This window comes from Salvelinus alpinus, chromosome 9 (genome assembly GCF_045679555.1).
Source record: "Salvelinus alpinus chromosome 9, SLU_Salpinus.1, whole genome shotgun sequence".
Classification (NCBI taxonomy): Eukaryota; Metazoa; Chordata; class Actinopteri; order Salmoniformes; family Salmonidae; genus Salvelinus; species Salvelinus alpinus.
Window position 1 is genome coordinate 16,065,839 of NC_092094.1, and position 27,685 is coordinate 16,093,523.

Consider the following 27,685-nt stretch of genomic DNA (forward strand, 5'->3'; position numbering starts at 1 on the left):
CCAGAGAGAAAAATAAAAAAAGTATTTATATGTGGCTTTAAAATATTATACCTTATAATGTGTTTTACGTTCATCAGGTTTACACAGCCGGTACAGTTAGGTATGCAGCACACGACACACAAACGACCACTTTAGAACAACATTACTCTTAGTGAATTTGTCTGTTCTATGCAGTAATTTCTATACCAAATCGGCGAGTTTTGATGATGCAAGGTTTCAAACAGGAAGTCGAGTCAACACGCGTTCCGGGGGATCAAATGAAGACCACTATAATGTACTTTCTGTAAATGACGGTGAGTTATTTTGATTATGGAGTAAAAACAGCATATCGTAAGTGCCAGATGTGTGTCCTCCAATTATATTACCAGCAATACGTTATATCTGCCACGTTTCTCTGGTTGTACGCAAGCGAACAGCGACACCAAACATGTTTGTCAACGCAGCTAAAACTGTCTTTGGCTAAAGCAATGCTGTTATTAACCCTGATTCGTATAGAATTACACCCACCATTCGTTGTTGATTACTTCACTTAACCTAACCTCTTCACCAAGAAGAGACTCAGGACATGGACAGCTTGTTCTAATAGCTTTGCCTGTTTTCTGTTTCCATTCGAACCAGGCGAATAAAGAAAATATGACGGCCAATACAGTGGGTAGACTGTGTTTCCGCAATGTAAATGCACTGGCACCTATGGTGCGTGTTGGCACCTTACCAACGAGACTGCTGTCCCTGGATTATGGTGCGGACATTGTGTACTCTGAGGTAAGTCTGTCAGTGGAGAAGGTGTGCTTCATTATATGGCTTTGGGGCAATTGACTGTCAATCTATCTTTTGAAACTGTTGTCTTTGATTACTGTGTTCAATCCATTTTTTTGTATGTTTTGTAGGAGTTGATTGACATCAAAATGGCACAGTGTCAGAGAGTTGTCAATGGTAAGTATGTCTCACCCTCCCTACTACAGTCCTTTGATTACTGTTGTTGCAACAACTGTCACTGTGAGATGCTATAGTGTGTGTGTGTGTGTGTGTGTGTGTGTGTGTGTGTGTGTGTGTGTGTGTGTGTGCGCGCGCGCGTGTGTTGTGATTTGCAGAGGTCTTGGAGACGGTGGATTTCGTGGCTCCTGATGAGAGAGTGATGTTCAGGACCTGCGAAAAGGAGAAAGACCGTGTTGTCTTCCAGATGGTAGACAATACATGAGAGCCTTCACTGTCTGCAATGTTTCATTAGAGGAATTGGGGGGGGGGGGGGGGCTATTGAAGTCAATATCATACATAGACAGGACTCATGTCCTTATTTATTCAACATGTCAAAGATGGGACCAACATGACTGCCTCTTAATGTTTCTGCAGGGAACTGCGGACCCAGACAGAGCACTGATTGTGGCGCGACTAGTGTGAGTCTTGAACATTGTCTTTCTGTTGTCCATCTATTCTTTCTGTTCCATTTCTATTGGTATATAGGAAGAACATGTAAGCATATTTTGTCAGCAACTGAGGTCTAGGTTGAGAGGCACTACAATCTGTTCTACGGTCTACCTCACAAGTGAAAAGGAAAGCCTTATTGCCCCTTGGCACCTGTTCTTATATATTCCTCTTTGTAATGTGTAGGGAGAATGATGTGGCTGCCATCGATGTGAACATGGGCTGTCCTAAGGAATACTCTACTAAGGTGGGCTATGAGTGACACAGTCAGCAGTCAATGAATGGTCAGTCAGTTCAGACCTAATATAATGTTCACACTAAGGTGACTGTCTGCTGACCCCTCGCTTCTCTGTATCTCCTGTAGGGTGGGATGGGAGCTGCTCTGCTCTCAGACCCCGACAAAATCGAAGTGGTGAGTAGTCAATCTTCTCCCCCATCAGTAAGCTCAATCTAATTGAATATCGCACTGTTGAGAAATAAAATCAATATTTTTGTCATCTCTCTTTGTCTAGATTCTTAGAACACTTGTGAAAGGAGTGTCCAAACCAGTGACATGTAAAATCAGAATATTGCCCACAGTAAGTTTTAAAAGGACAATGCCTTTTCTACAGCAATAAGATGGGTGTCATGGGTTTTGAGACAAATTCATTAGTCTTTTGACCTCACTTGTTAAAGATTACATTCGTCATTAAAATTGTACTTGTGAGGCAGACTGACTGACCCCTGTGTTTATGTGTGTGTTCAGCTGGAAGATACTCTTAGTCTGGTAAAGAGAATTGAGAACACAGGTGTGGCAGCTATTGCCGTTCATGGCAGGTAAAGTCCTGTTCTTATCATCCCCTTTGTTACACTACAATATCAAAAGTTTGTGGACACCTGCTCGTCGAACATCTCATTTCAAAATCATGGGCATTAATATGGATTTGGTCCCCCCTTTGCTTCTATAAAAGCCTCCACTCTTCTGGGAAGGCTTTCAACTAGATGTTGGAACATTGCTGCGGGGACTTCAGCCACAAGCATTAGTGAGGTCGGGCACTGATGTTGGGTGATTAGGCCAGGCTCGCAGTCGGCGTTCATCCCAAAGGTGTTCGATGGGGTTGAGGTCAGGGCTCTGTGCAGGCCAGTCAAGTTCTTCCACACTGATCTCGACACACCATTTCTGTATGGACCTCGCTTTGTGCATGGGGGCATTGTAATGCGGAACCAGGAAACTGAAACAAAGGGGGCTAGCCTGAACCATGAAAAACCGCCCCAGACCATTTTTCCTCCTCCACCAAACTTTACAGTTGGCACTATGCATTGGGGCAGGTAGCGTTCTCCTAGCATCCGCCAAACCCAGATTCGTCCGTCAGACTGCCAGATGGTGAAGCGTGATTCATCACTCCAGAGAACGCTTTGCCACGGCTCCAGAGCCGACGCTTGGCATTGCTCATGGTGATCTTAGGCTTGTGTACGGCTGCTTGACCATGAAGCTCCCGGCGAACAATTATTGTGCCAACGTTGCTTCCAGAGGCTGTTTGGAACTCGGTGGTGAGTGTTGAAACCGTTGACAGATGATTTTTACATGCTTCAGCGGTCCAGTTCTGTGAGCTTGTGTAGCCTACCACTTTGAGGCTGAGCCGTTGTTGCTCCTAGAAGTATTCACTTCACAATAACAGAACTTATAGTTGACCAGGGCAGCTCTAGCAGGGCAGAAATTTGACGAACTGACTTCCTGGAAAGGTGGCATTCTATGACGGTGCCATGTTGAAAGTCACTGAGCTCTATAGTAAGGCTATTCTACTGCCAATAATTGTCTGTGGAGATTGCATGGCTGTGTGCTCGATTTCATACACCTGTCAGCAACGGGTGTGGCTGAAATAGCCAAATTCACTCATTTGAAGGGGTGTCCACATACTTTTGTATATATATATTGTATTTTGCGTTCATCTGATTTTAGATGCTTGTTTTTGTGGCTCATTTTCTTTTTGGGGGTATTGCATATCCAAATTGATTTGTGACTGACTCTACTTCCTCAGGTTAAAAGATGAAAGACCAAGACACCCTGTTCACTGTGACTTCATCCAGGCTATAGCTGAGGCGGTGTCCATTCCTGTCATCGCTAAGTGAGTCGCTCTGTCTCTCTCAAAGGTGTTGTGAACTCGGAGATAAATCAATTATTCATCTCTATGGTTGTGACTGACTGTCCTTTCCTTTGACACATACTGTATTTTGTGTAGCGGAGGTTCTCTGGACCGGGTCAAAGCCCACGCTGACATCGAGGAGTTCCGGAAGGCCACCGGGGCGTCCTCTGTGATGGTTGCCAGGGCGGCTATGTGGAACCCCTCAGTGTTCCGCAGTCAGGGACTGCTGTCTGTGGAGGAGGTCATGGAGGAGTACCTCAAATACGTGAGTCTACCGCCCTCCGTCCACTTTACCTCACTCTGCAGGAGACCCACTGTGTTAAAATGCCAAACTCAACTATCACTGTCATATTGTAGATTGACATATTGTGGTATGACATAGGAAAGTTACCTAGGTAATCAAAGGCTTGTCTTTTGATCTGATAATGGCGCAATCACAAACTACAGGGACGTAAATCAAAGATGACTTGCTATATGCCAACTTTACCAAGCATAAAATACATTGTGTCATGTTAGAAGCCAATTAAGAAATGTTTGTGCTTTTTGTATTTGTAGGCCATCCGCTACGACAACCATGCCTTCAACACCAAGTACTGCCTCTGTCAGATGCTGAGGGATAAGGTGGAGTCTCCACTGGGGAAGCAACTCAAATCTGCCCAAACCAACGAAGAGATCTGGTACATGTCTTTTGAGTCATGATGTCAGAGAACTTCAGAATTCCAGTATTCTAGTTAATTTCCTAGTAAATGTAGTTATATTTCATATATTATTCTATTGGTGAACCTTTTTGGTAATAAGTACTCAAAAATTGTAGTGTTGGTACTCAAGTTTGATGTTTGGGTATTTAACTCTACACCTGTGTTTTCCAGTGAGGGATATGGGCTGCAGGAGTACTATAAGAAGACCCAGGCAGAACTACAAGCCAGAAGGGAAGCCATCCAAACCAACCACAATCACCCCGACCAGCCTGTTCTAGATGGTGATGTCACCACAATGCGTGTCAAATTTGAACGGTTTGTTCTAAGGCCATTTGGAACTCCTCTTACACATCTCTCTCATCGGGTTACAGCAGCTCTACCGTACTCTGTCTGGTGGATGCCGTTTAAGGGATGTAAGATAGACCTGACCAAATTTGCATAGAAATTTCATTTATAGATCTGTTACTCTAATTGAAAACAATACTAAGAAGCTGTAGATCTGTTCTATGTGCATTATTTCTATGCTCCCTGTTCTTAAGTTTAGTTTTTGCATCTTGTACTGTCAGTTTTGTACACCAACTACTATATTTTTGGTTGTGGAAAAGATATGTCACAGAGGTTTAGATGGTACAATGATTCTCTACACAATGACTGGTGGTTTTGTCACAATCTGAAGTTAGGCGAACTCTTAGAATTTCAGCAACCAGGAAACGGCGGAACGATTTCTGCATAGTGCACCTTTAAGACCATTGGTTTATGTCTAGTAAATCACTAGTTGAGTTGTGTAGGCAGGTAGGTAGTGGGAAGTCCTGTAATATATTACTGTGAATATTACATATTGCACATATTATTATGACTGTACATAGTATGATGGAAGTGTGATGTTTGTGTGTCAGGAGGGAGTACCCTGGAGAATTCAGCCCTAAGATGTTCCTGCTGGAGTGGAGCCGCAAGGAGAACTTGGAGCAACCACGATATGAGACAGTAAGATGACCACTTTAGATTAGCCATGGTATTTCAACATATATGTCAAAACCAGAGTGCATTTATGTGTAGTGTGCCTATGTGCATTGTGTATGATGTTTACAGGTACAGCGCTCTCAAGACCGGGCCTTCCAATCCATGGTAACGATGACAGGGACAAAGTACAGATCCACTCTGTGGTGAGTTAATAGTGAAAGTGTTATAGACATTTTAAATGTTAGTCATTTAGCAGATGCCAGTGTTAGTTGTTAGTTCACAAAAGGCTTAATTCATTTTATTTCTATTTGTGACCAAGTTAAACCCTGAGAATTTAAAGCTTGATAACACTGTTATAACACATAATGCTTAAAAGCAGTGTTATTTACTCATACAAATGCTAAAGTACACTGTATTCACACACAAAAACACTTTCTCTTTTATAACCATGCAGGGAGAAGTCAAAGAAATATGCAGAGCAGGCTTCTGCTATAGTATGTCTACGTGTTTTGGGGCTACCAGAGGGGCGGGCTGGTGAAGAGTACTCTGGGTTGGTCGGCAAGAGGAAGAGGGAGGAGAAGAGCAACGAGACGCCAGATGAGGAGGACACCACTACATACTTTGGAGCCAGGAAAAGACACCTGTCTGAAAACCCAGAAGAGCAACGGGTCACTAACTATTCCAAATAGTGTACAGCACAAGACAAGCACAGCCTGACTACTACACTGTGTAAAATGATTGCTTTACGACCGCAATAAGACAGCATGTACCTTTTATATTAAATGGTGGCTGTTTTGCAGCGGGGGTCAGCTCTTACCATGGGGAGTGATTGATACAGTAGCGGCCATATTATTGTGAGATTGAGACATTGCAACGAGTAGCGTACAGTGTCTGAGATATTCTGTCAGCTCCCCCCCAAATAGTCAAACAGACATCAGCATGAGGCGTTCAATGCTATTTATTTTTTCTCCTGGATTATTTTGTTTAGTGACAACAAGCCTGTTTGGTGTTGGTTTGCAGAAATCATGCTCTGTATGGATTTATTAAATGGCCCTATTATTTTTATTGATTTGATAAACCAAACTGGTAATCGGATTAGTTTACAAAGAAACAGGTCCAAATGTGTAACAAGACAGTTTGTCAGGCTACTTGAAATCATACATTCTGCTTACTCTTGCAATATTGAAAGGTTTCTTCTGTAAAGTGACATTAGAAAACCACTTTTCAACTTTCTGCACTACTCTTATTAACCAGAAGCAAGTTTTTATTTTATAATTATTGACAGGAGTGTATGTACAGTGTAATGAAATCTGCCAGAGGAGGGCGGTACAGGATCTGTATAAAGAGAGTTAATTTTCTCAGGCAGTATTTATTGCACCATTGTCTCACATGGGACTTTACAAAATTAGGAAAACTTGCTTTTTATGTTTTCATCCTAAATAAATTGGTTGTTGCTCTTTCACGTTATACAATAAACGTTTTTGTTGATTGTATACATTGAGAGTTGGCTGCTATTGAATCAATTGTTTTTGTTTTTAATTAAACAGTTTGATTCTAATTATCTTTATTCGTAACCAGAGACACTGCCTTGCCAGGTGATTTGATACTCTAATAATTGTGAAGTAGCCTGTACAGCACCCTCTCTCACCAGCTACTGTACTGTACGCAGGCTGATGCCTGTGGTGGATTTAGCTGACGTCATGAACGGAGCTGTCTGTCAATGCTTTGTTTGTAATATGGAAGTTTAGTGAGTAGACTGACTGCTTCTTCAACGGTAATCGAGAATAACTACGGACAAACTATTGTCTATGCGTCTTTTTTATTTGCATAACTGAACTGGTAAAGTATCGAGAGAATATAACGTCGTTATAAATGTCGTCTGGAGGGAACACGCATTTTGGAGTCGTTTTAACTATTTACAACTTCGGATAGGCTTCTTGTTGCTGTTAATAGTACAAACAAACATTTCCTCCTTATATCGTTAAAATCTTGAATGCAGTTCTGAAACAACGGCAAAAAAAACGACCCGTCAGACCGAATGAGTACTGTAAATTTTAGCGGCAATGAGGAGCTGGACTTCAGACTTATTTTCGGGGAGGAGGCGCAACAACAGCTAGGCCCCGTAGGTGAGTTCTCTTCTTTTTTTGATGCAACAATGTATTCGCTCTATTCGCCAAAGCCGTAATAGAATGTTATAAAGTTAACCATTCGATGCCAATTTGCCGTTTTGCCTTGGCTACCTGGTCCTGGAGCCAAAGTAGAAGAACTACGAATGTAGGCTGCAGTCATTGACCTACATGTGTCGCTACTGTCTTGTAGGGCAGGGTTCACCAACTGGCGGCCCACGGACCGAATTTGGCCCGCAGGTGATTTTATTTGGCCCCCAAATTTTCTGGATAAAAAAACCCCAAAGGTTTTTATTTTTATTTGTTGAACATAAAATACTGTAAAAACACCAGCCAATCATCTCCCAGGTGATTTAAATTTTTGAAATCTGTTCAAAGGTACGCATAATAAAGAGATTATATGTGATTTACACAAATGTAAACAAGGTTTGAAATGGTGTTTTAATCAAATATATCTGGTCTACAAATTATTTGTAATTATGTTCTGGCCCCCTGACCACCCGCTCAAGAAAAAATCGTCCCGCTGCTGAATCTAGTTAATTATCCCTGTTGTAAGGTATCAATTGTAGCCTAATAAACCTAGACTGTCAGATTCAGTTATAAGCATTTACTTTTTATATCTTTAAATGTGTAGTTTACTTAGGCAACATGAATGTTTTGAAAGTTTTAAAACTTATAACACACATATAAAATACGACGCCAGTGTTTTACGATTACACTGCATTAATACACCAGCCATTCTGAATGATGTGGAGTTTATTCAGTGGTGTAAAGTACTTAAGGAAAAATACTTGACAGTACTACTTAAGTCGTTTTTTTGGGTATCTGTACCAGACAATTTATTTAACTAGGCAAGTCAGTTAATAAGAACAAATTCTTATTTACAATGACAGCCTACCAGGGAACAGTGGGTTAACTGCCTTGTTCAGGGACACAATGACAGATTTTTACCTTGTCAGCTCGGGGATTCGATCCAGCAACCTTTCGGTTACTGGCCCAACACTCTAACCACTAGGCTTCCTGCCGTCCCAATGGGACCCATCTCGTCCAGAAAGTTGACTCAAGTTTGCCAAAAAGCACCTGGATGATCATCAAGACTCTTGGAGGAATGTTCTATGGACAGATGAGTCAAAAGTATAACTTTTTGGACAACATGGGTTTCATTATGCCTGGCGAAAACCAAACTCTGTATTCCACAGTAAGAACCTTATACCAACAGTCAAGCATGGTGGTGGTAGTGTGATGGTTTGGGGATGATTTTCTGCCTCAGTACCTGGATGACTTCCCTTAATAGAAGGAACCATGAATTCTACAGGAGAATGTCAGGCCTCCATCTGTGCGCTGAAGCTGAAATGCAGCTGGGTCATGCGGCAAGACAATGATCCGAAACACACGATCAAGTCTACATGAAAATGGCAAAAAAGCAACACATTTGAAGTTTGGAATGGCCTAGTCAAAGTCCAGACCTAATCCCAATTGAGATGTTTTGTCAGGACTTGAAATGAGCAGTTCATTCTTGAAAACCTCTGAGTTAAAGCAGTTCTGCATGCAAGAGTGGGCCAAAATTCCTCCACAGCGATGTGAGACTGATCAACGACTACAGGAAGCATTTGCAATGTATTGAGTGTAAGGGGGCAATTGCTTTTTCACACATGGGAATTGGGTATTGCATAACTTTGTTAATTAAATAGAGTAAGTATCCATCTTTTTATTTTCATTATTTATTATTTATTTGTAAACTCAGGTTCCCTTTATCTAATATTACGTTTTGGTTGAAGATCTGATAACATTCAGTGTAAAAAATGATGCTACATTTTAGGGAAGGGAAGGGGGAAAATACTTTTTCATGGCACCGTACCTTAAAAAAAGAGGTAGGGGTGTGGATCAGAAAACCAGTCAGTATCTGGTGTGACCACCATTTGACTCATGCAGCGCGACACATCTCCTTCGCATAGAGTTGACCAGGCTGTTGATTATTGCCTGTGGAATGTTGTCCCACTCCTCTTCAATGGCTGTGCGAAGTTGCTGGATTTGGCGGGAACTGGAACACGCTGTAGTACACGTCGATCCAGAGAATCTCAAACATGCCCAATAGGTGACATGTCTGGTGAGTATGCAAGCCATGGAAGAACTGGGACATTTTCAGCTTCCAGGAATTGTGTACAGGTCCTTGCGACATGGGACAGCGAATTATCATGCTGAAACATGAGGTGATAGCGGATGAATGGCACGACAATGGGCCTCAAGATCTCGTAACGGTATCTCTGTGCTTTCAAATTGCCATCAATAAAATGCAATTGTGTTTGTTGTCCATAGCTTATGGCTGCTCATACCATAACCCCACCACCACCATGGAGCACTCTGTTCACAACGTTGACATCAGCAAACCGCTCACCAACACGATGCCATACACACTGTCTGCCACCTGCCCGGTACAGTTGAAATCGGGATTCATCCATGAAGAGCACACTTCTCCAGCGTGCCAGAGGCCATCGAAGGTGAGCATTTGCCCACTGATGTCGGTTACTACGCCAAACTGCAGTCAGGTCAAGACCCTGGAGAGGACGACGAGCACACATATGAGCTTCCCGGAGACGTTTTCTGACAGTTTGTGCAGAAATTCTTTGTTTGTGCAAACCCACAGTTTCATCAGTTGTCCGGATGGCTGGTCTCAGACGACACCGCCGGATGTGGAGGCCATGGGCTAGCGTGGTTATACGTAGTCTGCGGTTATGAGGCCGCTTGGAAGTACTGCTCACTTTCAGGGATGTAAGCACATTTGTGCACACAATTTGAGATAAATAAGCTTTTTGTGCATGTGGCAAATTTCTGGGATGTTTTATTTCAGCTCATGAAACATGGGACCAACACTTTACATGTTGCGTTTATATTTTAGTTCAGTATAATTTTTACTCCAAACATTTCCCTGACACCCAAAAGTACTCATTAGCAGTACAGGAAAAGGGTCCAATTCATGCACTTATCAAGAGAACATCCCTTGTCATTCTTACTGCCTCTGTTCTGGCCTACCTCACTAAACACAAATGCTTCATTGTAAATTATGTCTGAGTGTTGGAGCGTGCCCCTGGCTATCTGTAAAAATAAAATAAAAACAAGACAATTGTGCCATCTGGTTTGGTTTAATATAAGGAATTACATACTGTACTTCATTATATTTAAAACCAAATACTTTTTAGACTCTTACTCAAGTAGTATTTTACTGGGAGACTTTCACTTTTACTTGAGTAATTTTCTATTAAGGTATCATTACTTTTACTCAACTATGACAATTGGGCACTTTTTCCACCACTGAGTTTATTACACAGTTATAAATTGCACTGATACATTGGATTATATCTAATCAGATACTGGTCCAGTTGAAATTTGGACAGCACTGACATGCAAAATCCCAGTGGCTCAATATACGCTGAGTGCACAACACATTATGAACACCTGCTCTTTCCATGACATAGACTGACCAGGTGAATCCAGGTGAAAGCTATGATCCCTTATTGATGTCACTTGTTAAAATGGCAATATGTAAGTTTTTGGGCAACCTGACCAAATTCACAGAAATGTGAGTTATAGATCTATCATTCTACTTGAAAGCAAGTCTAAGAATTTGTAGATCTGCTCTATGTGCGCTATATCTATGCTTCCTGTTCTTAAGTTGTGTTTTTGCTCTTTTATTTTTGGTTTTGTCACCAGCTTCATACAGCTGAAAATACAATATTTTTGATTATCGAAAATATATTTCACAGAGGTTTAGATGGTACAAGGATTCTTTACACTATACTAGCTTATTTTGTTACAAAAACTGAAATTAGGCGAACTAGAGTTATAGCAACCAGGAAATGGTGTAGCGAGTTCTGCATAGTGCAACTTTAAATCCACTTCAATCAGTGTAGATGAAGGGGAGGAGAAAGGTAAAGACGTATTTTTAAGCCTAGAGACAATTGAGACATGGATTGTGTATGTGTGCCATTCAGGGGGGGGGGGGGTGCAACTCAATATTAGGAAGGTGTTCTTAAGGTTTGGTGTACTCAGTGTATAACTATGTACTTTGTAGGATAAAATACTATTTTACTGACAACTGCCCATTTTGCTATTTTATTGGTATTGCACAAAGATAAAGATTTCAGCAGCAGTTTTCAGTAGAAAGGTACTCAAAAGGGATCAAATGCCAGCGACATTGGGGTATGAAAAGTGAAAGGTGATGTCTACTGTAATGGAAGAGCATAAATCATAATGATAGCCACCCACTCCCTTCTTGCCATCAGCCCTTCTCTTGTCTGTTTCCTTCCTTATTTCTAACGGTTGTAAATGGCACCCGCAGCTCATTCAGGCGCCACACTCTACCACCCAGCCAGAGGGGTTGCTGGGCCCATGTTGCATCAGATAATATTTATATTCATTACATTCATTGCATTTGCAAATAAGTCAAGGCCAAAGGCAATTATTTTATGTGCTCCATATCTAGGCACAATCAGCCATTTGACCTTTCACCCTCTTTGCATTTTGCATGCAGACCAGGCCAGAGAGAAACAGTGTGTGTGGGCGTGTGTCCTGTGTGAAACTGTTTATTAGTAGTAGGCCGCTTCTAATGCTGCTGCTTCTGCTCTGTTGACAGCTGTGAGCACATACAGTTATGCGAATTAGCCTGGCGAGTGCTGCTGTTAATCTATATATCGCCATTCTACAGTGGCCTCTGCTAAACAGGTCAGTCTCTAGTCTTGTCTTCCCCACATTTTGTAGAGACTGCAATGGCATTTATGACAAACCTTTCCCAGTGGGTTAACCTATGGATGACTAGTCTAGGCTGTTGTAGGATAGATGCAAATAGAGAGTAATAGATCAGAGAATTATCATTTGTTTGTCTGTTCCTTTGTCTGGACTCCGGATTAATACAGGGTGCAGTGGCACTGTTTTTATCTGCTACGCTCTAAAGAGTAGACACTTTACATTGCAAATGAACAACACTCTCAATTGGCCTACTTTCTTTCTATACCCAGCTGGTCCAGAACCTGATGACAGCACGCAATACTACACCACCCAGCCTATTGGCCAGGCCCCGGACGTACAACAGAGTCACCAGCGCCATCAAGCTGTCTCTAACCAGGCTCCTCTGCAGGCCCATGGTAACTACCACTCCAGCTCCAGCTATGAAGATCACGGTTCCAGATACAGTGCCACTGGACACATCCCCAAGGCATTTGACTGCCCAAGCATCCAAATCACATCCATCAGTCACCAAGAGCTGGTCTCCAGCCAGGATGCCTTGCTCATCAGTGGGGCAGATGGCGGGGGGGAGTGCAGCCGCGAGTGTTCCTCGTCCACGGATCACCTCTACCTGTCCCTGGACCCCTGTTACAGGGACTCATCCTCCCTGAACCCCAGCCCCTGCAGCAGCCTGTCCTCCAGGAGCTGGCTGTCTGACATGTCTTCCTGCGAGTCTTTCTCCCACGTGTATGATGACGTGGAGGCTGAGCTAAACGAGGCGGCCGCCCGCTTCACCCTGGGCTCCCCGCTGGCCTCTCCCCTGGCCTCCCCTATCTGCTCACCACAGGGCCAGGCCGCAGGGGGATTTGGGGTAGAGCTGTGGCAGCAGCAGTACTTCATGAGCACCTACTCACTCTCGCCCCACCAGTCCCCTCGCCAATCGCCCCGCCAGTCCCCCTGTCACTCCCCGCGCAACAGCGTCACAGATGAGAACTGGCTGAACCTGCATCCCACCTCCAGGTCTGGCTCAAGACCCACATCCCCTTGTGGGAAAAGAAGGCACTCCAGTGCCGACGTCCACTTAGCCTCCCCCTCGCCACACCACTCCCCCAGCCCCACACCGGGCCACTCTCCCAGGGGCAGTGTGACAGAGGATACCTGGGTGGTTGGAAGCCCTGGTGCCATGGGGGCCCTCCTGTACAGCTTCCCTGAGGTAGACGTTCCGTCCAAGACCAGGAGGACCTCTCATCAGGCTCACATGGGTCTATTCCAAGCACAGGGAGATTCCGGGCAGGGGCTGGAAGACGACAGAGCTGCTTTGCCTTACCTGGATTCACCTGCAGAGGAGTCTGGGTCTATTCTAAAACAGGATGGCCTTTTTGAAGAAGTTTTTCTCTCGGTTCCCTCACACTTCACCTGGAGCAAACCCAAACTTGGCAACACACCCCTTTTCAGGTTTGTTATTCATAATCACATCGGCATCAATACTCACATGCGTGCTTCATAATGCCAACCACTGGTTGAAAACGTGTTCTCATTTCCCCGATCACTCAGCATGGTGCAGACATTGTACTATCATAGAACCCTTGCAAAGCAAAGGGTCAGCACAGCTTTACTAAAGGTGAAGAACAAAACACAGACCCCCATGGTATTTTTAACACCAAATCTGAATGACTGTATGTTTATGAGAAAGAGCTGCTGGGTCATATTCATTAGTGCACACACTCTGTAGCAAAATGTACCAAAACATAACAAAACAATGTCAATTTAAAATGAGCATTGCTTATTGGACAAGTTCAGGTCCCTCCCTGTTTCAGTCTGTTTCCTTCCATTTGCTGCCTAATTAATACAGCCCTGTGTTGGCTCCCCCACCCAGGACCTCGTCCCTGCCCCCTCTGGACTGGCCCCTGCCCAGCCAGTTTGGCCAGTGTGAGCTGAAGGTGGATGTGCAGCCGCGGGGCCACCACAGGGCCCACTATGAGACAGAGGGGAGTCGGGGGGCCATCAAGGCTGCCTCAGGAGGACACCCTTTAGTCAAGGTAATAAGCAAGACTTTCCCAAAATCATGACACCAGACCTGGATTCAATTAGTATTTTCACTTGGCAAGCTCAATCTAGCACAGCTAAAGTATTTAGACACATTCTATGTAAATCCAAGTCAACATGACAAATGTATGTATAGAGGGTCAGTGTCAGGCTCTCACCTAGAATATCAATATGATTGTGCTATTGATACACTGCAAACTTTGAGGCTCTCTAAGAGATCAAAGCAAAACAAAAAATGGTTAAAACTTTATGCCTGGTTTGAATAAATTATGTTTTGATTAACTGCTGTTTGCAGTTCAGTTGTAACCTTGAAGTGTCAATCAACGTGTTATATCCTGAGATATCAAAGGAAGTGTTACATTGAATTGACTCTGGTGTTAAAGCCACACAGCTTCACTCTCTAGTCCTCTGTAATGCCACTAACAGTGTTTCCCCGTACATTACATCACATAGGCTGGTTCAACATTCCTCAATCTCATGCTCCTTTATGGCACAACAAATTTGTGGTGACCTCAATTGGTTTCAATTTGGACATTTCATTGTGGGCAATTCTGGATATTCCTTACAGGACTCCTGTAGGGAAAGCGCACTACAAACCCTCCATAAGTAAACTAAATAGTGCTCAACCTTCAGGTCACATTTTAGACGTTCTCTGAGTGTAATGCTATCTGTACAGAGCTTTGGTATTGTTTTGGCATACTGTTTATAAATAGACCCAAACATGATGAACACAGTTATGCATATGTAGTGAAATATACACTATTCAGTTCATGTTGTCATTATAATCACATTATAATCAGGTCTTCTTAGAAAACAGCGCTCAGAAAAAGAGTGCTCATAAGAAGAAGTGAAACAGTGTATTTATAGCTTTGTAGATCAAATGCTCTAGTATGCTTCAATAGTATGCTTATTAATATCTCTATGGATTGGTTTCATTTTCAGCTCATTGGATACAACGAGAAGCCAGTCAACCTGCAGATTTTCATTGGAACGGCAGACGATCGCTACTTGAGACCGCATGCCTTCTACCAGGTGCACAGAGTAACGGGAAAGACGGTGGCTACTGCTTGCCAGGAAAGTGTAATAAGCAGTACAAAGGTTCTGGAAATACCTCTGCTCCCCGAAAACAATATGTCCAGCAGGTACTGGTCATAACCATGCAAGATTTATGTTTTCAAAGGCAAAAAATATAACATTTGTGCTTCTGATTTATTAGTTTTATGATCTAAAATGTAAAATGGCTTCCACTCTGAACCCTATTCATTTTTTAAGATTTAGAACAGATCATAGCATGTAAAAAATGGGAACGGATTGTCATCTGAAGAATAAGCATATTTTTACATAGAGAAAAAAAAATTGAAACAGACCATAGCTTTGCTAAACTCAGCAAAAAAAGAAACGTCCTCTCACTGTCAACTGCATTTATTTTCAGCAAACTTAACATGTGTAAATATTTGTATGAACATAACAAGATTCAACAACTGAGACATAAACTGAACAGTTCCACAGACATGTGACTAACATAAATGGAATAATGTCTCCCTGAACAAAGGGGGGTCAAAATCAAAAGTAACAGTCAGTATCTTGTGGCCACCAGCTGCATTAAGTACTGCAGTGCATCTCCTCATGGACTGCACCAGATTTGCCAGTTCTTGCTGTGAGATGTTACCCCACTCTTCCACCAAGGCACCTGCAAGTTCCCGGACATTTCTGGGGGGAATGGCCCTAGCCCTCACCCTCCGATCCAACATGTCCCAGACGTGCTCAATGGGATTGAGATCCGGGCTCTTCGCTGGCCATGGCAGAACACTGACATTCCTGTCTTTCAGGAAATCACGCACAGAACGAGCAGTGTGGCTGATGGCATTGTCATGCTGGAGGGTCATGTCAGGATGAGCCTGCAGGAAGGGTACCACATGAGGGAGGAGGACGTCTGCTCTGTAACGCACAGCGTTGAGATTGCCTGCAATGACAACAAGCTCAGTCCGACGATGTTGTGACACACCGCCCCAGACTATGACGGACCCTCCACCTCCAAATCGATCCCGCTCCAGAGTACAGGCCTGGGTGTAACGCTCATTCTTTCGACGATAAACGTGAATCTGACCATCACCCCATGTGAGACAAAACCGCGACTCATCACTGAAGAGCACTTTTTGCCAGTCCTGTCTGGTCCAGCGACGGTGGGTTTGTGCCCGTTGTTGCCGGTGATGTTTGGTGAGGACCTGCCTTACAACAGGCCTACAAGCCCTCAGTCCAGCTTCTCTCAGCCTATTGCGGACAATCTGAGCACTGATGGAGCGATTGTGCGTTCCTGGTGTAACTCGGACAGTTGTTGTTGCCATCCTGTACCTGTCCCGTAGGTGTGATGTTCGGATGTACCGATCCTGTGCAGGTGTTGTTATATGTGGTCTGCCACTGCGAGGACGATCAGCTGTCCATCTTGTCTCCCTGTAGCGCTGTCTTAGGCGTCTCACAGTACCGACATTGCAATTTATTTCCCTGGCCACATCTGCAGTCCTCATGCCTCCTTGCAGCATGCCGAAGGCACGTTCACGCAGATGAACAGGGACCCTGGGCATCTTTCTTTTGGTGTTTTTCAGAGTCAGTAGAAAGGCCTCTTTAGTGTCCTAAGTTTTCTGTGACTTTCATTGCCTACCGTCTGTAATCTGTTAGTGTCTTAATTAACGACCGTTCCACAGGTGCATGTTCATTAATTGGTTATGGGTCATTATGGGTCATTGGTTATGGGTCAAGCATGGGAAACCGTGTTTTAACCCTTTACAATGAAGATCTGTGAAGTTATTTGGATTTTTACGAATTATCTTTGAAAGACAGGGTCCTGAAAAAGGGAGGTTTCTTTTTTTGCTGAGTTTATTTTGTCATGGAAATGTGGCTGCCTTCCATAGTAGAAAAATCCAGGTATTATTTTGTCTCGAGACTAGATCTCTCTCACACTATCTGATACATGTTGTGACTAATCAACAAACTGCATAACACCATCAAATTACACATGAATAACTTGAACTATTCATAGCATTATAGGCCTATTTTATTAGGTTACTATATTCAATTGTTAGCTTTTATATTCAAATGGCCTTTATATAATGTTGTCTTGTGCTTGTATGTCCCCCTCTATAGTATTGACTGTGCAGGCATCTTGAAGCTGAGGAACTCTGACATTGAGCTCAGGAAGGGGGAGACAGACATCGGGAGGAAGAACACACGTGTGCGAGTGGCATTCCGTGTGTATATCCCTCAGCCCAGCGGAAAGGTCATGTGCCTGCAAGCTGCCTCTATTCCTGTGGAGTGCTGTGAGTATCTTCAGTAGGGCTACATATTGTATATGGCAGGGTTCCCCAACTGGCGGCCCACAGGCCAAATTTGGCCCGCGTACGATTTTATTTTTCTGAGCAAAAAATAATAATATATTTAAAAAACAAAATAGATATATTTTTATAGATTGTTGGACAATAAAGACTAAAAACACCAGCAAATCATAATTTTGGAAATCTGTTCCAAAGTATTCCCATGCATAATAGAGAAATATATATGAACGTATACAAATGTAGCAAGGTTTGAAATTATTATGTTTTAGTTAAATATATCTGGTCCACAAATTATCTGTAATTATGTACCGGCCCCTGACCATCCTCTACTTGATGATCCCTGGTATATGGTATGTACATACATTCAAAGATACATGTACATGATTCATAGAGTCCTGAGTTTTTCTCCATTATGGGACTTAAAAAAAAAAAAAGTTTACCTTAATTTAACATGTCAGTTAAGAACAAATTCTTATTTTCAATGACAGCTTAGGAACAGTGGGTTAACTGCCTTGTTCAGGGGCAGAACAACACATTTTTACCATGTCAGCTCGGGGATTCGATCTTGCAACCTTTCGGTTACTAGTCCAACACTCTAACCACTAGGCTACCCTGCCGACTTGACCAGGAAAACTCTTTATTTATGTAACCTGTATTAAGTTATTGGCTATAATAATTAGGTAAGACTATAACTAGAAGTCAGAGTTTTCCCCTTGAATTTATTTTATACAGTAGCTTACATAATGTTGTTTTACTGTACAGTATATTTAATAGTTAAATGTAATTGGCTTGCAGCCCAGCGCTCGGCCACAGACCTTCCCCAGATGGAGAGCTGCAGTCCCGTCAGCTGCTTGGTCAGTGGGGGGGAGGAGATGGTCATCACCGGCTCCAACATATCCCCAGAGTCAAAGGTCATCTTCCTGGAGAAAAGCCCTGGTAAGAGATGGTGACGCTGCCCAACTTTAGCAGAGGTTTATTAATGTGTTATTAATTGTGATGTTTTATCTCTCCAGATGGACACACACAATGGGAAGTTGACGGAAACGTTATTGGAGAAAAGAGTAAAAGAGTAAGTAGTAATGTACATTACATTAATAAAAGTTACATGAAATGGACCTCACAGAAACCGTGGATCCCTTGAATAGATAATCAATCATTTTGAAACATTCTCTTTGCAGTCCAGAATCGTGGTTGAGATTCCTACCTACCACAACACAACTGTGAGCTCTGCAGTCCAGGTGCAGTTCTATGTGTGTAACGGGAAGAGGAGAAGAAGCCAGACACAAAACTTCACATACTTGGCTGGTGCTTCTCCACACCATTATCCCACTGCCATTGACTGTACAGTTGTGGCTACTCAAGTGAAGCAAGAGCACAGAGACTCAGCCTATCTGTCTACCTGCACCAATCCCCCTGGCCTATATCCAACCAGCAGCCAGCTGACTTCTCCTGGCGTGGCCTTCTCTCAGGACAAGGCCTTGTATGGTTCCTCTGGTGGTCACCCAGTGCCTTGTGATCCACCCTCCCAGGCAGCATACACTCCCTCTGGCTCCTCGCCTCTTCAGCACTCCCCTCACCTCCACAGCTACAGCCCCCGTATGGGATACCAGCAGATAAGCCTTGTGCATACACCTGACCCCATGCCACCCCTTCGGACAAAGCCTGTCTACCAGGTCACACAACACAATGTGCCTTACAGCGGCCAGGCCAGCTCTCCCATGAGACCTGGCCCTGCCGCACCCCAGGTCAATCGACCTCAGTCTGCCCAGACCAAACCAGCTGCCTCCAGCCCTCATAGGGAAATGTACCAGAGCCTCATTGGACCTGATCTCTCTGGCGCCACTCTCCAGTCTGCGGGAAACCACACCCAGAATACAAGCCAGCTGCACTCTCTAAGCTACCACTGCTCCCAATCAGACTCTGACCTGGCAGCCCTACAGGCTGAGTATAATCTGAGCTATCACTCTGCCAGAAACTTGCCTGCCTCGTATTCCCCCACCCCTGGAGCACAAGCAACCTGCTCCACCTCCCCGTCAGCATCAGCCTCCTCTGGGGGTCCTCTGAGGCAACTGTCCCCCAGCAGAGCCCAGGGCCTGGCCTCTAGTAGTGACCCCCAGGAGTGTCCCCCGGCCCCCCATTTCCTTTTCTCAAACGACCAAGAGAAAGTGAACATCAAGCAGGAACCAGAGGAGAAGCTGCCTCTCGGCAACATGAGGCTCCAGGAGATCACACTGGATGATGGTAAGAGGCTCAGATGATAAATGTTCTCTAGGGCAGGTATTCCCAAACTGGGGTACTGGGGTATGCGCAATGCTGTCGGGGGTACGGCAATAAAAAAGTGATTAATATAAAAACGTATTTTTTTATTATTAAAAACATTTATATAAAACATTTAAATTTTCTAAAATTTTCAAACAGTAGATTTTCCAACGGCGCTATACATTTGTGTGAGGTTTTTTTCTCGCCTGAGTATCCTCGTTTTACTGCCTAAAATGAAACCATCTGGTGTTCAGCAAAATAACAACACAATGTCAAATACAGGTAGCCTAGTCAAATAATTAACATCCAATTACATTAACCGTTACTCTCGCGGGAATTGCACTAACGGTCCGTATGTAGTCAAACGTAGCTGCTGCTCATTCCGTTTGCTCGAAAATTGTTAAATGGTTAAAAAAAGACACATACCAGCTACTACCAGTACTACACCTGCACAAGTTGTTTTGCTTCCACGAGCACATCCAATGCTAGCACCAGTAATTCTACATTTGTTGTTAGCCCAGCTAGCATGGACACTGACAGTTGTGAATCTGATGCATCCGAAGAGCTACTGCCCCCTTACCCGGGAAAGCACCGAACAACAGACAGGGACGTTGGACCATCGAAGAGGCACAAATATGATGAGATCTCAATTGATTTGTTGTTCACTTATATTGGGAGTAGTGCCTTTCCTCAGCCACAGTGTGATATATGTGCAAAAGTACTATCTGACAACTCAATGAGACTTTCACTCTTGCGCAGACATTTAGAAACAAAACACGTCAATTTGAAAAATAAGCCGCGGGTGTTTTTTGAGCGAGAATTAATTCTACTTTTGACTATAAAATGTATAAAAGCAGAAACCATTGATAAGAAGGGGCTGGAAGAGTCTTATATGGTGAGCTACCGAGTGACGAGGACAGGCAAGCCTCATACTATTGTGGAGGACTTAATTCTTCCTGCTGCCGCGGATATGGCTGGGACAATGCTGGGGGAAAAGGCCAAAAATGCTATACAGACAATGACTTCATCAAACAACACTGTTTCATGACGCATCAGTGACATGGCAGGAGATGTTTTGAAACAATTACTGCTTCGCATACAAGCCAGTGAATTCTATGCGTTACAGCTGGATGAGTCAACAGACATGGTGGACCTGACACAGCTCCTGGTATATGTCTGTTACGTTTATGGGGGGTCAATCAAGGAAGACATCCTCGTCTGCAAACCACTGGAAACCAGGACAACAGGAGAGGATATTTTTTAAGTACTGGACAGCTTTGTGACATCAAATGGACTTTGGTGGTCAAGATGTGTTGGTATCTGTACTGATGCCGCAAAATGACAGGGAGACATAGCGGAGTGGTAACGAGCGTGCAAGCAGTTGCTCCCGACGCCACTTGGGTACACTGCAGCATCCACCGAGAGGCTCTTGCTGCCAAAGGAATGCCTGACAGCTTGAAAGACGTTTTGGACACTACAGTGAAAATAGTTAACTTTGTTAAAGCAAGGCCCCTGAACTCTCGTGTGTTTTCTGCACTATGCAATGCTATGGGCAGCGACCATGTAACGCTTTTACAACATACAGAAGTGCGCTGGTTATCAAGGGGCAAAGTATTGACACGTTTTTTAAATTGAGAGACGAGCTTAAAGTTTTCTTTACTGGCCATAATTTTCACTTGTCTGACCACTTGTCTGACCGACTCATGATGACGAGTTTCTAACACGACTGGCCTAGCTGGATGATGTTTTTTCTCACCTGAATGATCTGAATCTAGGATTACAGGAACTATATTCAATGGACTCTCTGCAACTATATTCAATGTGCGGGACAAAATTGAGGCTATGATTAAGAAGTTGGAGCTCTTCTCTGTCTGCATTATCAAGGACAACACACAGGTCTTTCCATCATTGTATGATTTTTTTGTGTGCAAATGGACGACGTCAAATGTGATATAGGGAAGCACCTGAGTGAGTTGGGTGCGCAATTACGCAGTTACTTTCCTGAAACGGATGACACAAACAACTGGATTCGTTATCCCTGTCATGCCCTGCCTCCAGTCCACTTACCGATATCTGAACAAGAGAGCCTCATCGAAATTGAAACAAGCAGTTCTGTGAAAATTTTATTTAATCAGAAGCCACTGCCAGATTTCTATCCTGCGTTGGAAAATCGCGCTGTTAAGACACTGATGCCCTTTGCAACCACGTACCTATGTGAGAGTGGATTCTAGGCCCTCACTAGCATGAAAAATAAATACAGGCACAGACTGTGTGTGGAATTTTTTTTAAGACTGAGACGCTGTCCAATACAAAACAACATTGCAGAGTTATGTGCATCCTTTTAAGCACACCCTTCTCATTAACCTGTGGTTAATTCCTGAGTTATTCACAATTTTCAATGAACAAATAAAGTTTTATATGTAAGATGGCAAAATAAAGAGCAAAATTATTGATTATTATTATGTTATTATTTGTGACATGTAAGAGCTCTTTGTCACTTCCCACGAGCTGCCTTGTGACAAAAACTCACACTCATTCTTATGTTAAATGAATGTATCGTATAGTGTGTGTGTGGCAGGCTTACAATGATGTAAAAAAAAAAAACATTTGAGAGTGCGCTGACCCTTGTGCTAGCTGGAGGTTGAATGTTTGAAGGGGTACTGGACTATAAAAAGTTTGGGAACCACTGATCTTGGGTATTTAGAGCACAGTTATTACTGGGCCATTAGCTATGAATGAAGGGGTAGAATAGATGATTTTTCCCTATCTGATCGGTCTTATTTATTTTATTCTCAGGAGAGTTACTTTAAAGAAATCGGTTAGAAAGCAGTAATAAAGAACATTACAGTGCAGGAATCAATGGATGCCATTGCACTGTGGGCTAGGTGATAGGCAGCTGTAGGGCTGGCTGTAATTACAAGCCTTCAGGGGCCAGGCAATGAACCATTAAGCTCTCAGGCTCTCACCATGCCGACCAGATATTTTAATGAATCACCTCTCGCTGGACGGACTGTGTTTGTCCCAACCACACAGTCAGTCACTGTTGCCCAGTTTTCTTGTCACCATAGGCATATGCCCACTGGGTCTTTGTTTGCTGTCCTACAGGGCTGCATGGCTGCCTGCCCATGTATGTGTGTGTGCGCAGTTGTGCACATATGTCTATGTGTGTTTGCGTACATTATGATCTAGGTCAGGGCTCTCCAACCCTGTTCCTGGAGAGCTAGGTTATGTAGGTTATCTAGCATACCTAATTCTAATAATTAGCTGGTTGATCAGCTGCATCAGGTTAGTCACAACTGGGGTTGGAGTGAAAACCTATTACCAGGTAGCTCTCCAGGAACAGGGTTGAAGAACGCTGATCTAGGTTAATTATAGGCAGGAGCCCTCGTTGCTAGTTGAGGAGATAACACTTTTAACTGTGATTGACACTATAGACACTATAATCACACAGATGGTAACTTGCATGCTAATCTGCTTCAGTTACCGTCTGTGGCACAGCTGTCACAGTGCAGTGATGACAGGTATTCATAGCACCCCCACAACCCCCTCACTACATATGGCTTGGAAATAAGACGCATGGTCTGAGTTTGGTGGAAGGGTTCTCTTTGAACTTGGACTTTCACCCTACAGGGTTTCTGCGACTCTGATACATAAATTAAGGTACAGCAAGCTTATGCCACATTAGGTGATAATGATTTAATTCAAAGGATTTAATCAATTTTAATTTCAAATGACAGTGATTTCATTGATTTACAGTGCTGGGATCTTTTAGTTTTAGTAATTTTGTTTTGCTTAACTTCTTATGGCTGAGGGCAGTATTGAGTAGCTTGGATGAATAAGGTGCCCAGAGTAAACTGCCTGCTACTCAGTCCCAGAAGCTAAGATATGCATATTAGTAGATTTGGATAGAAAACACTCTGAAGTTTCTGAAACTGTTTGAATGATGTCTGTGAGTATAACATAACTCATATGGCAGGCAAAAACCTGAGAAAAAATCCAACCAGGAAGTGGGAAATCTGAGGTTTGTAGTTTTTCAACTCATCGCCTATCGAATATACAGTGGGATATTGGTCATATTGCACTTCCTAGGGCTTCCACTAGATGTCAACAGTCTTTAGAATTTTGTTTGATGCTTCTACTGTGAAGGAGAGGGGAATGAGGGCTCTTTGAGTCAGGGGTCTGGCAGAGTGCCACGAGCTGACCACGCGCGTTCACATGAAAGTTAGCTTGCGTTCCATTGCATTTCTGAAGACAAAGGAATTCTCCGGTTGAAACATTATTGAAGATTTATGATAAAAACATCCTAAAGATTGATTCTATACATCGTTTGACATGTTTCTACGGACTGTAACGGAACTTTTTGACTTTTCGTCTGCTCGCGCCTCATGAATTTGGATTACTGGGCTAAACGCGCGAACAAAAAGGAGGTATTTGGACAAATGATGTACTTTATTGAACAAATCAAACATTTATTGTGGAACTGGGATTCCTGGGAGTGCATTCTGATGAAGATCATCAAAGGTAAGTGAATATTTATAACGCTATTTCTGACTTCTGTTGACTCCAACATGGTTTTGTTGTCTGAGCGCTGTACTCTGATTATTGCATGGTTTGCTTTTTCCGTAAAAAAATTTTGAAATCTGACACAGCGGTTGCATTAAGGAGAAGTATATCTCTAATTCTGTGCATAACACTTGTATCTTCTATTCAAGTTTATGATGACTATTTCTGTAAATTGATGTGGCTCTCTGCAAAATCACTGGATGTTTTGGAAGCAAAACATTACTGAACGTAACGCGCCAATGTAAACTGAGATTTTTGGATATAAATATGCACTTTATCGAACAAAACATACATGTATTGTGTAACATGAAGTCCTATGAGTGTCATCTGATGAAGATCATCAAAGGTTAGTGATTCATTTTATCTCTATGTCTGCTTTTTGTGACTCCTGTCTTTGGCTGGAAAAATGGCTGTGTTTTTCTGTGACTAGGTACTGATCTAACATAATCGTTTGGTGTGCTTTTGTCGTAAAGCCTTTTTGAAATCGGACACTGTGGTGGGATTAACAACAAGTTTATCTTTAAAATGGTGTGAAATACTTGTATGTTTGAGAAATTTTAATTATGAGATTTCTGTTGTTTGAATTTGGCGCCCTGCACTTTCACTGGCTGTTGTCAAATCGATCCCATTAACGGGATCTTAGCCGATCTCAGCCATAAGAGGTTTAAAGCATAAAATAGTTTAAGGCCCTTACAGTGTCTTGTAACTGGTCTTGGAGGAAGGGAGCTGGTGCAGTCAAGCTGTCTGAGTTCCCGTCAGTCTGTTGGTTGGAAAAGCCAGGGACTTGTTATTTCGGTCCCCACAGTGCTAGCCTGGTGCTGTGTGTTTGTTTACATATGTTTGTTTGGGCGGCAGGTAAGCAGTTAGAGCGTTGGGCCAGTAACCAAAAGGACTGATGATTTGAATACCCGAGCCGACAAGGTGAAACATCTGTCGCTGTGCACTTCAGCAAGGCATTTAACCCCAATTTACTTCATGGGTGCTGTACTACTATGGCTGACCCTGTAAAACAACACATTTCACTGCACCTATCCAGTGTATGTGACAATGAAACATTTTTTTTTTTTTTTTTTTTTTTATAGATGTGGTCTTTCATCTACCCTCATACACAGCTCGGGTTTCAAACACACCACATTTTCATGGGCAGGCTATGAATAGACAGTGTATATGTGGCCTTATGATCCATGTGTTTTTGTTGCACTGTGGGGAATATAAATAGACATCACAAATACAGACCGGAGCCTCAGCCATCGACATGGATCACACCATTTGATAAAGCTCCAGAATATGTTTTCACCATACAGCCAATTCTAACCTTTAGACAAGGCCTCAATGCTTGGTCATTTTTCATAATGCGTGACATTTGTAGATGGAGAGTGTCACTAAAATAATACAATGTACAGATGTAGGATCTTAATTTGATCAGTCTTTTGTTGATGAGAGTTTTCCTGCACAGCAGGAAATGCAAATACTTCTAAAGTTTTAAGTTTTAATTTCCACTTAAAAATTTCAACCTGATTTGCCCTAACGTAAAGTGTATCATCCCGTACAAAAAATATTAATGAATTATAATCAACATAATAATTCACATTTCCTGTTGCTGCAGGATAATTTTCCAGCTGTAGCAAACTGGCTCAAATTAAGATCCTACATCTGTATCAACAATGCACTGCATTGTATGTGTCAATGTTGTATTGCTTGATGTGTCATTTACTTACTTTTACATTTGTGATTTGGTTTATATTTAGGAGATGGGCAATGCTGCTCTCAGATGGCTGAATCAACTATAAAGAAACCAACAACAAGAGGCTTGAAACTAAACCCCTGTTTGTCTCTCTTTTGCAGTGAATGAGATCATCGACAGAGACATATCTCAGCTCATTGGTGGTGGTGCAGCAGAGTCCAGCCAACCAGGACAGGATCCTTATGAATGGGATTCTGTGATTCTCCAGTGACAATGTTCTTCCATTCTTTGTCTTTCATTCGTTTTCTAATCATCATTACTCAGGACATGAGTTGACTGGTGCTACCAATGCATTTGGCAGTTCTATTATTAACTGATCACAATTTTGATGGCAAAACTGTGGTGGCTTAAAGAGATTCTCCTGTTCTTTTGTATACTTTTTAGCCAGTAGTTTTGAAAGTAGCACTCACAAGCCAAAAGTTGTCCCTGAAAATTGCGTACTATGTCACATATGTGCACCAAGTCATTGCTCTCTCTGTCGCTCTGCTGTGTGTGCATCTTGCTAGCTGTCAATCAAATGGCGAGGGGCTGAAGCTCATTGGCTAGAACTTGAATTGCTGGGGGGCTGGCCCATGTGGGGGAAAATGTAGCGAAAATGGCACAGCACAGCTTCACAAAAAACAGTCGCTTTCAAACTAGGGATTTCGTGACTAATTGAGAGAAGACAGTAATTCTGCTCATAGATTATGCATGTATGAACTACACATTGACACATCCATCCCAAAACGGGAGGTTGAAAAAATAATTTGTAGTCACCAAAGTTCCCAAGCATGTCTTTAACTGGTGCAATTACCAACCCAGTCGCTGGTAATTCATACAGGTGGTTAGGTTGTAGAGAAGTTATGCCTGTTTAACAGATCAGGATTTTCAAGTCAAACTAAAGTATCTTTCAGGAAAAAAGATGGCTATGCCTCTCATACCAAAGATTTTCCTGTCGCCTTTTGAAAAAGAGCAGATGGAGGCACAGCTAAAATATGTCAACTAATGTCTATAAATGCATAAAAATGACTAATTTGCTGTTGAAAGAACCTTGATGTCAATGAAGAGGCTGAAGAAGGCCAAATAGTAAATGCTGTATTAATGTAATATTTATTAGCAAAATACATTAGATTTTAATCTATTTTTTTTATACTGTAGCTCTTGCAGTTGTATGATTCTTTAGAATAATGATACATTTTCGTAGCCTTGTATTGCCGGCCTGGTATTGTATGCCCATTTTCTATTTTAAGATTTTACTTTCCAAAGAATTTACAATTTTATAAAGAATTATATGACACTCTTTGGCAATACGTCAGGTGTGAAGCAGCTATTTCAAAGTCAAAGATTCTTCATCAGGTGGTTTTGTTCAATTAAAAGAAAAAAAAGATTGTTGGCTGTATCTATGAGTGGTTTCAAAATCATATAGGCCTACAACAGGTGGGTCGTGGGTGTAGGTGGTTACACTTTCTCCTTTTTTCCCACTCAGTCAACACATGCATGATGTTGCGACCACAGGAATGGGACAACATGTACAGTGTCTTCAGAAAGTATTCACACCCCTTGACTTTTTTTAAAATGGATTCAATTCAGATTTTGTGTCACTGGCCTACACAATAGCCCATAATGTCAAAGTGGAATTCTGTTTTTAGAATTTTTTGTAAATTATTTTCAAATTAAAAGCTGAAATATCTTGAGTCAATAAGTATTCAACCCCTTT

At 42.6% G+C, this 27,685-nt stretch overlaps 2 protein-coding genes across 3 annotated transcripts; both read left to right on the forward strand.

The window, feature by feature from the left end:
* The first annotated feature begins 138 nt into the window (after nucleotides 1–138).
* On the forward strand, nucleotides 139–6,696 carry dus2 (dihydrouridine synthase 2). Of its 2 annotated transcripts, XM_071416160.1 has the most exons (16): nucleotides 139–293; nucleotides 619–762; nucleotides 888–933; nucleotides 1,092–1,183; nucleotides 1,351–1,394; nucleotides 1,609–1,669; nucleotides 1,787–1,834; nucleotides 1,935–2,000; nucleotides 2,168–2,238; nucleotides 3,441–3,527; nucleotides 3,642–3,810; nucleotides 4,101–4,222; nucleotides 4,415–4,558; nucleotides 5,140–5,227; nucleotides 5,333–5,406; nucleotides 5,658–6,696. In XM_071416160.1, exons 1-16 carry the CDS (start codon nucleotides 288–290, stop codon nucleotides 5,890–5,892), a joined length of 1,497 nt encoding a protein of 498 aa, XP_071272261.1. In that variant the 5' UTR covers nucleotides 139–287; the 3' UTR covers nucleotides 5,893–6,696. The 2 variants fall into 2 exon arrangements, with proteins under 2 accessions (XP_071272261.1, XP_071272262.1); XM_071416161.1 differs by lacking the exon at nucleotides 5,658–6,696 and having other exon boundaries at nucleotides 5,300–5,406.
* A 305-nt stretch (nucleotides 6,697–7,001) lies between these two features.
* LOC139584391 (nuclear factor of activated T-cells, cytoplasmic 3-like) lies at nucleotides 7,002–27,356 on the forward strand. Its single transcript, XM_071416159.1, has 9 exons — nucleotides 7,002–7,329; nucleotides 12,342–13,503; nucleotides 13,925–14,087; nucleotides 15,037–15,236; nucleotides 17,236–17,408; nucleotides 18,219–18,359; nucleotides 18,437–18,492; nucleotides 18,602–19,664; nucleotides 26,091–27,356. Exons 1-9 carry the CDS (start codon nucleotides 7,242–7,244, stop codon nucleotides 26,198–26,200), a joined length of 3,156 nt encoding a protein of 1,051 aa, XP_071272260.1. The 5' UTR covers nucleotides 7,002–7,241; the 3' UTR covers nucleotides 26,201–27,356.
* Nucleotides 27,357–27,685: the final 329 nt, after the last annotated feature.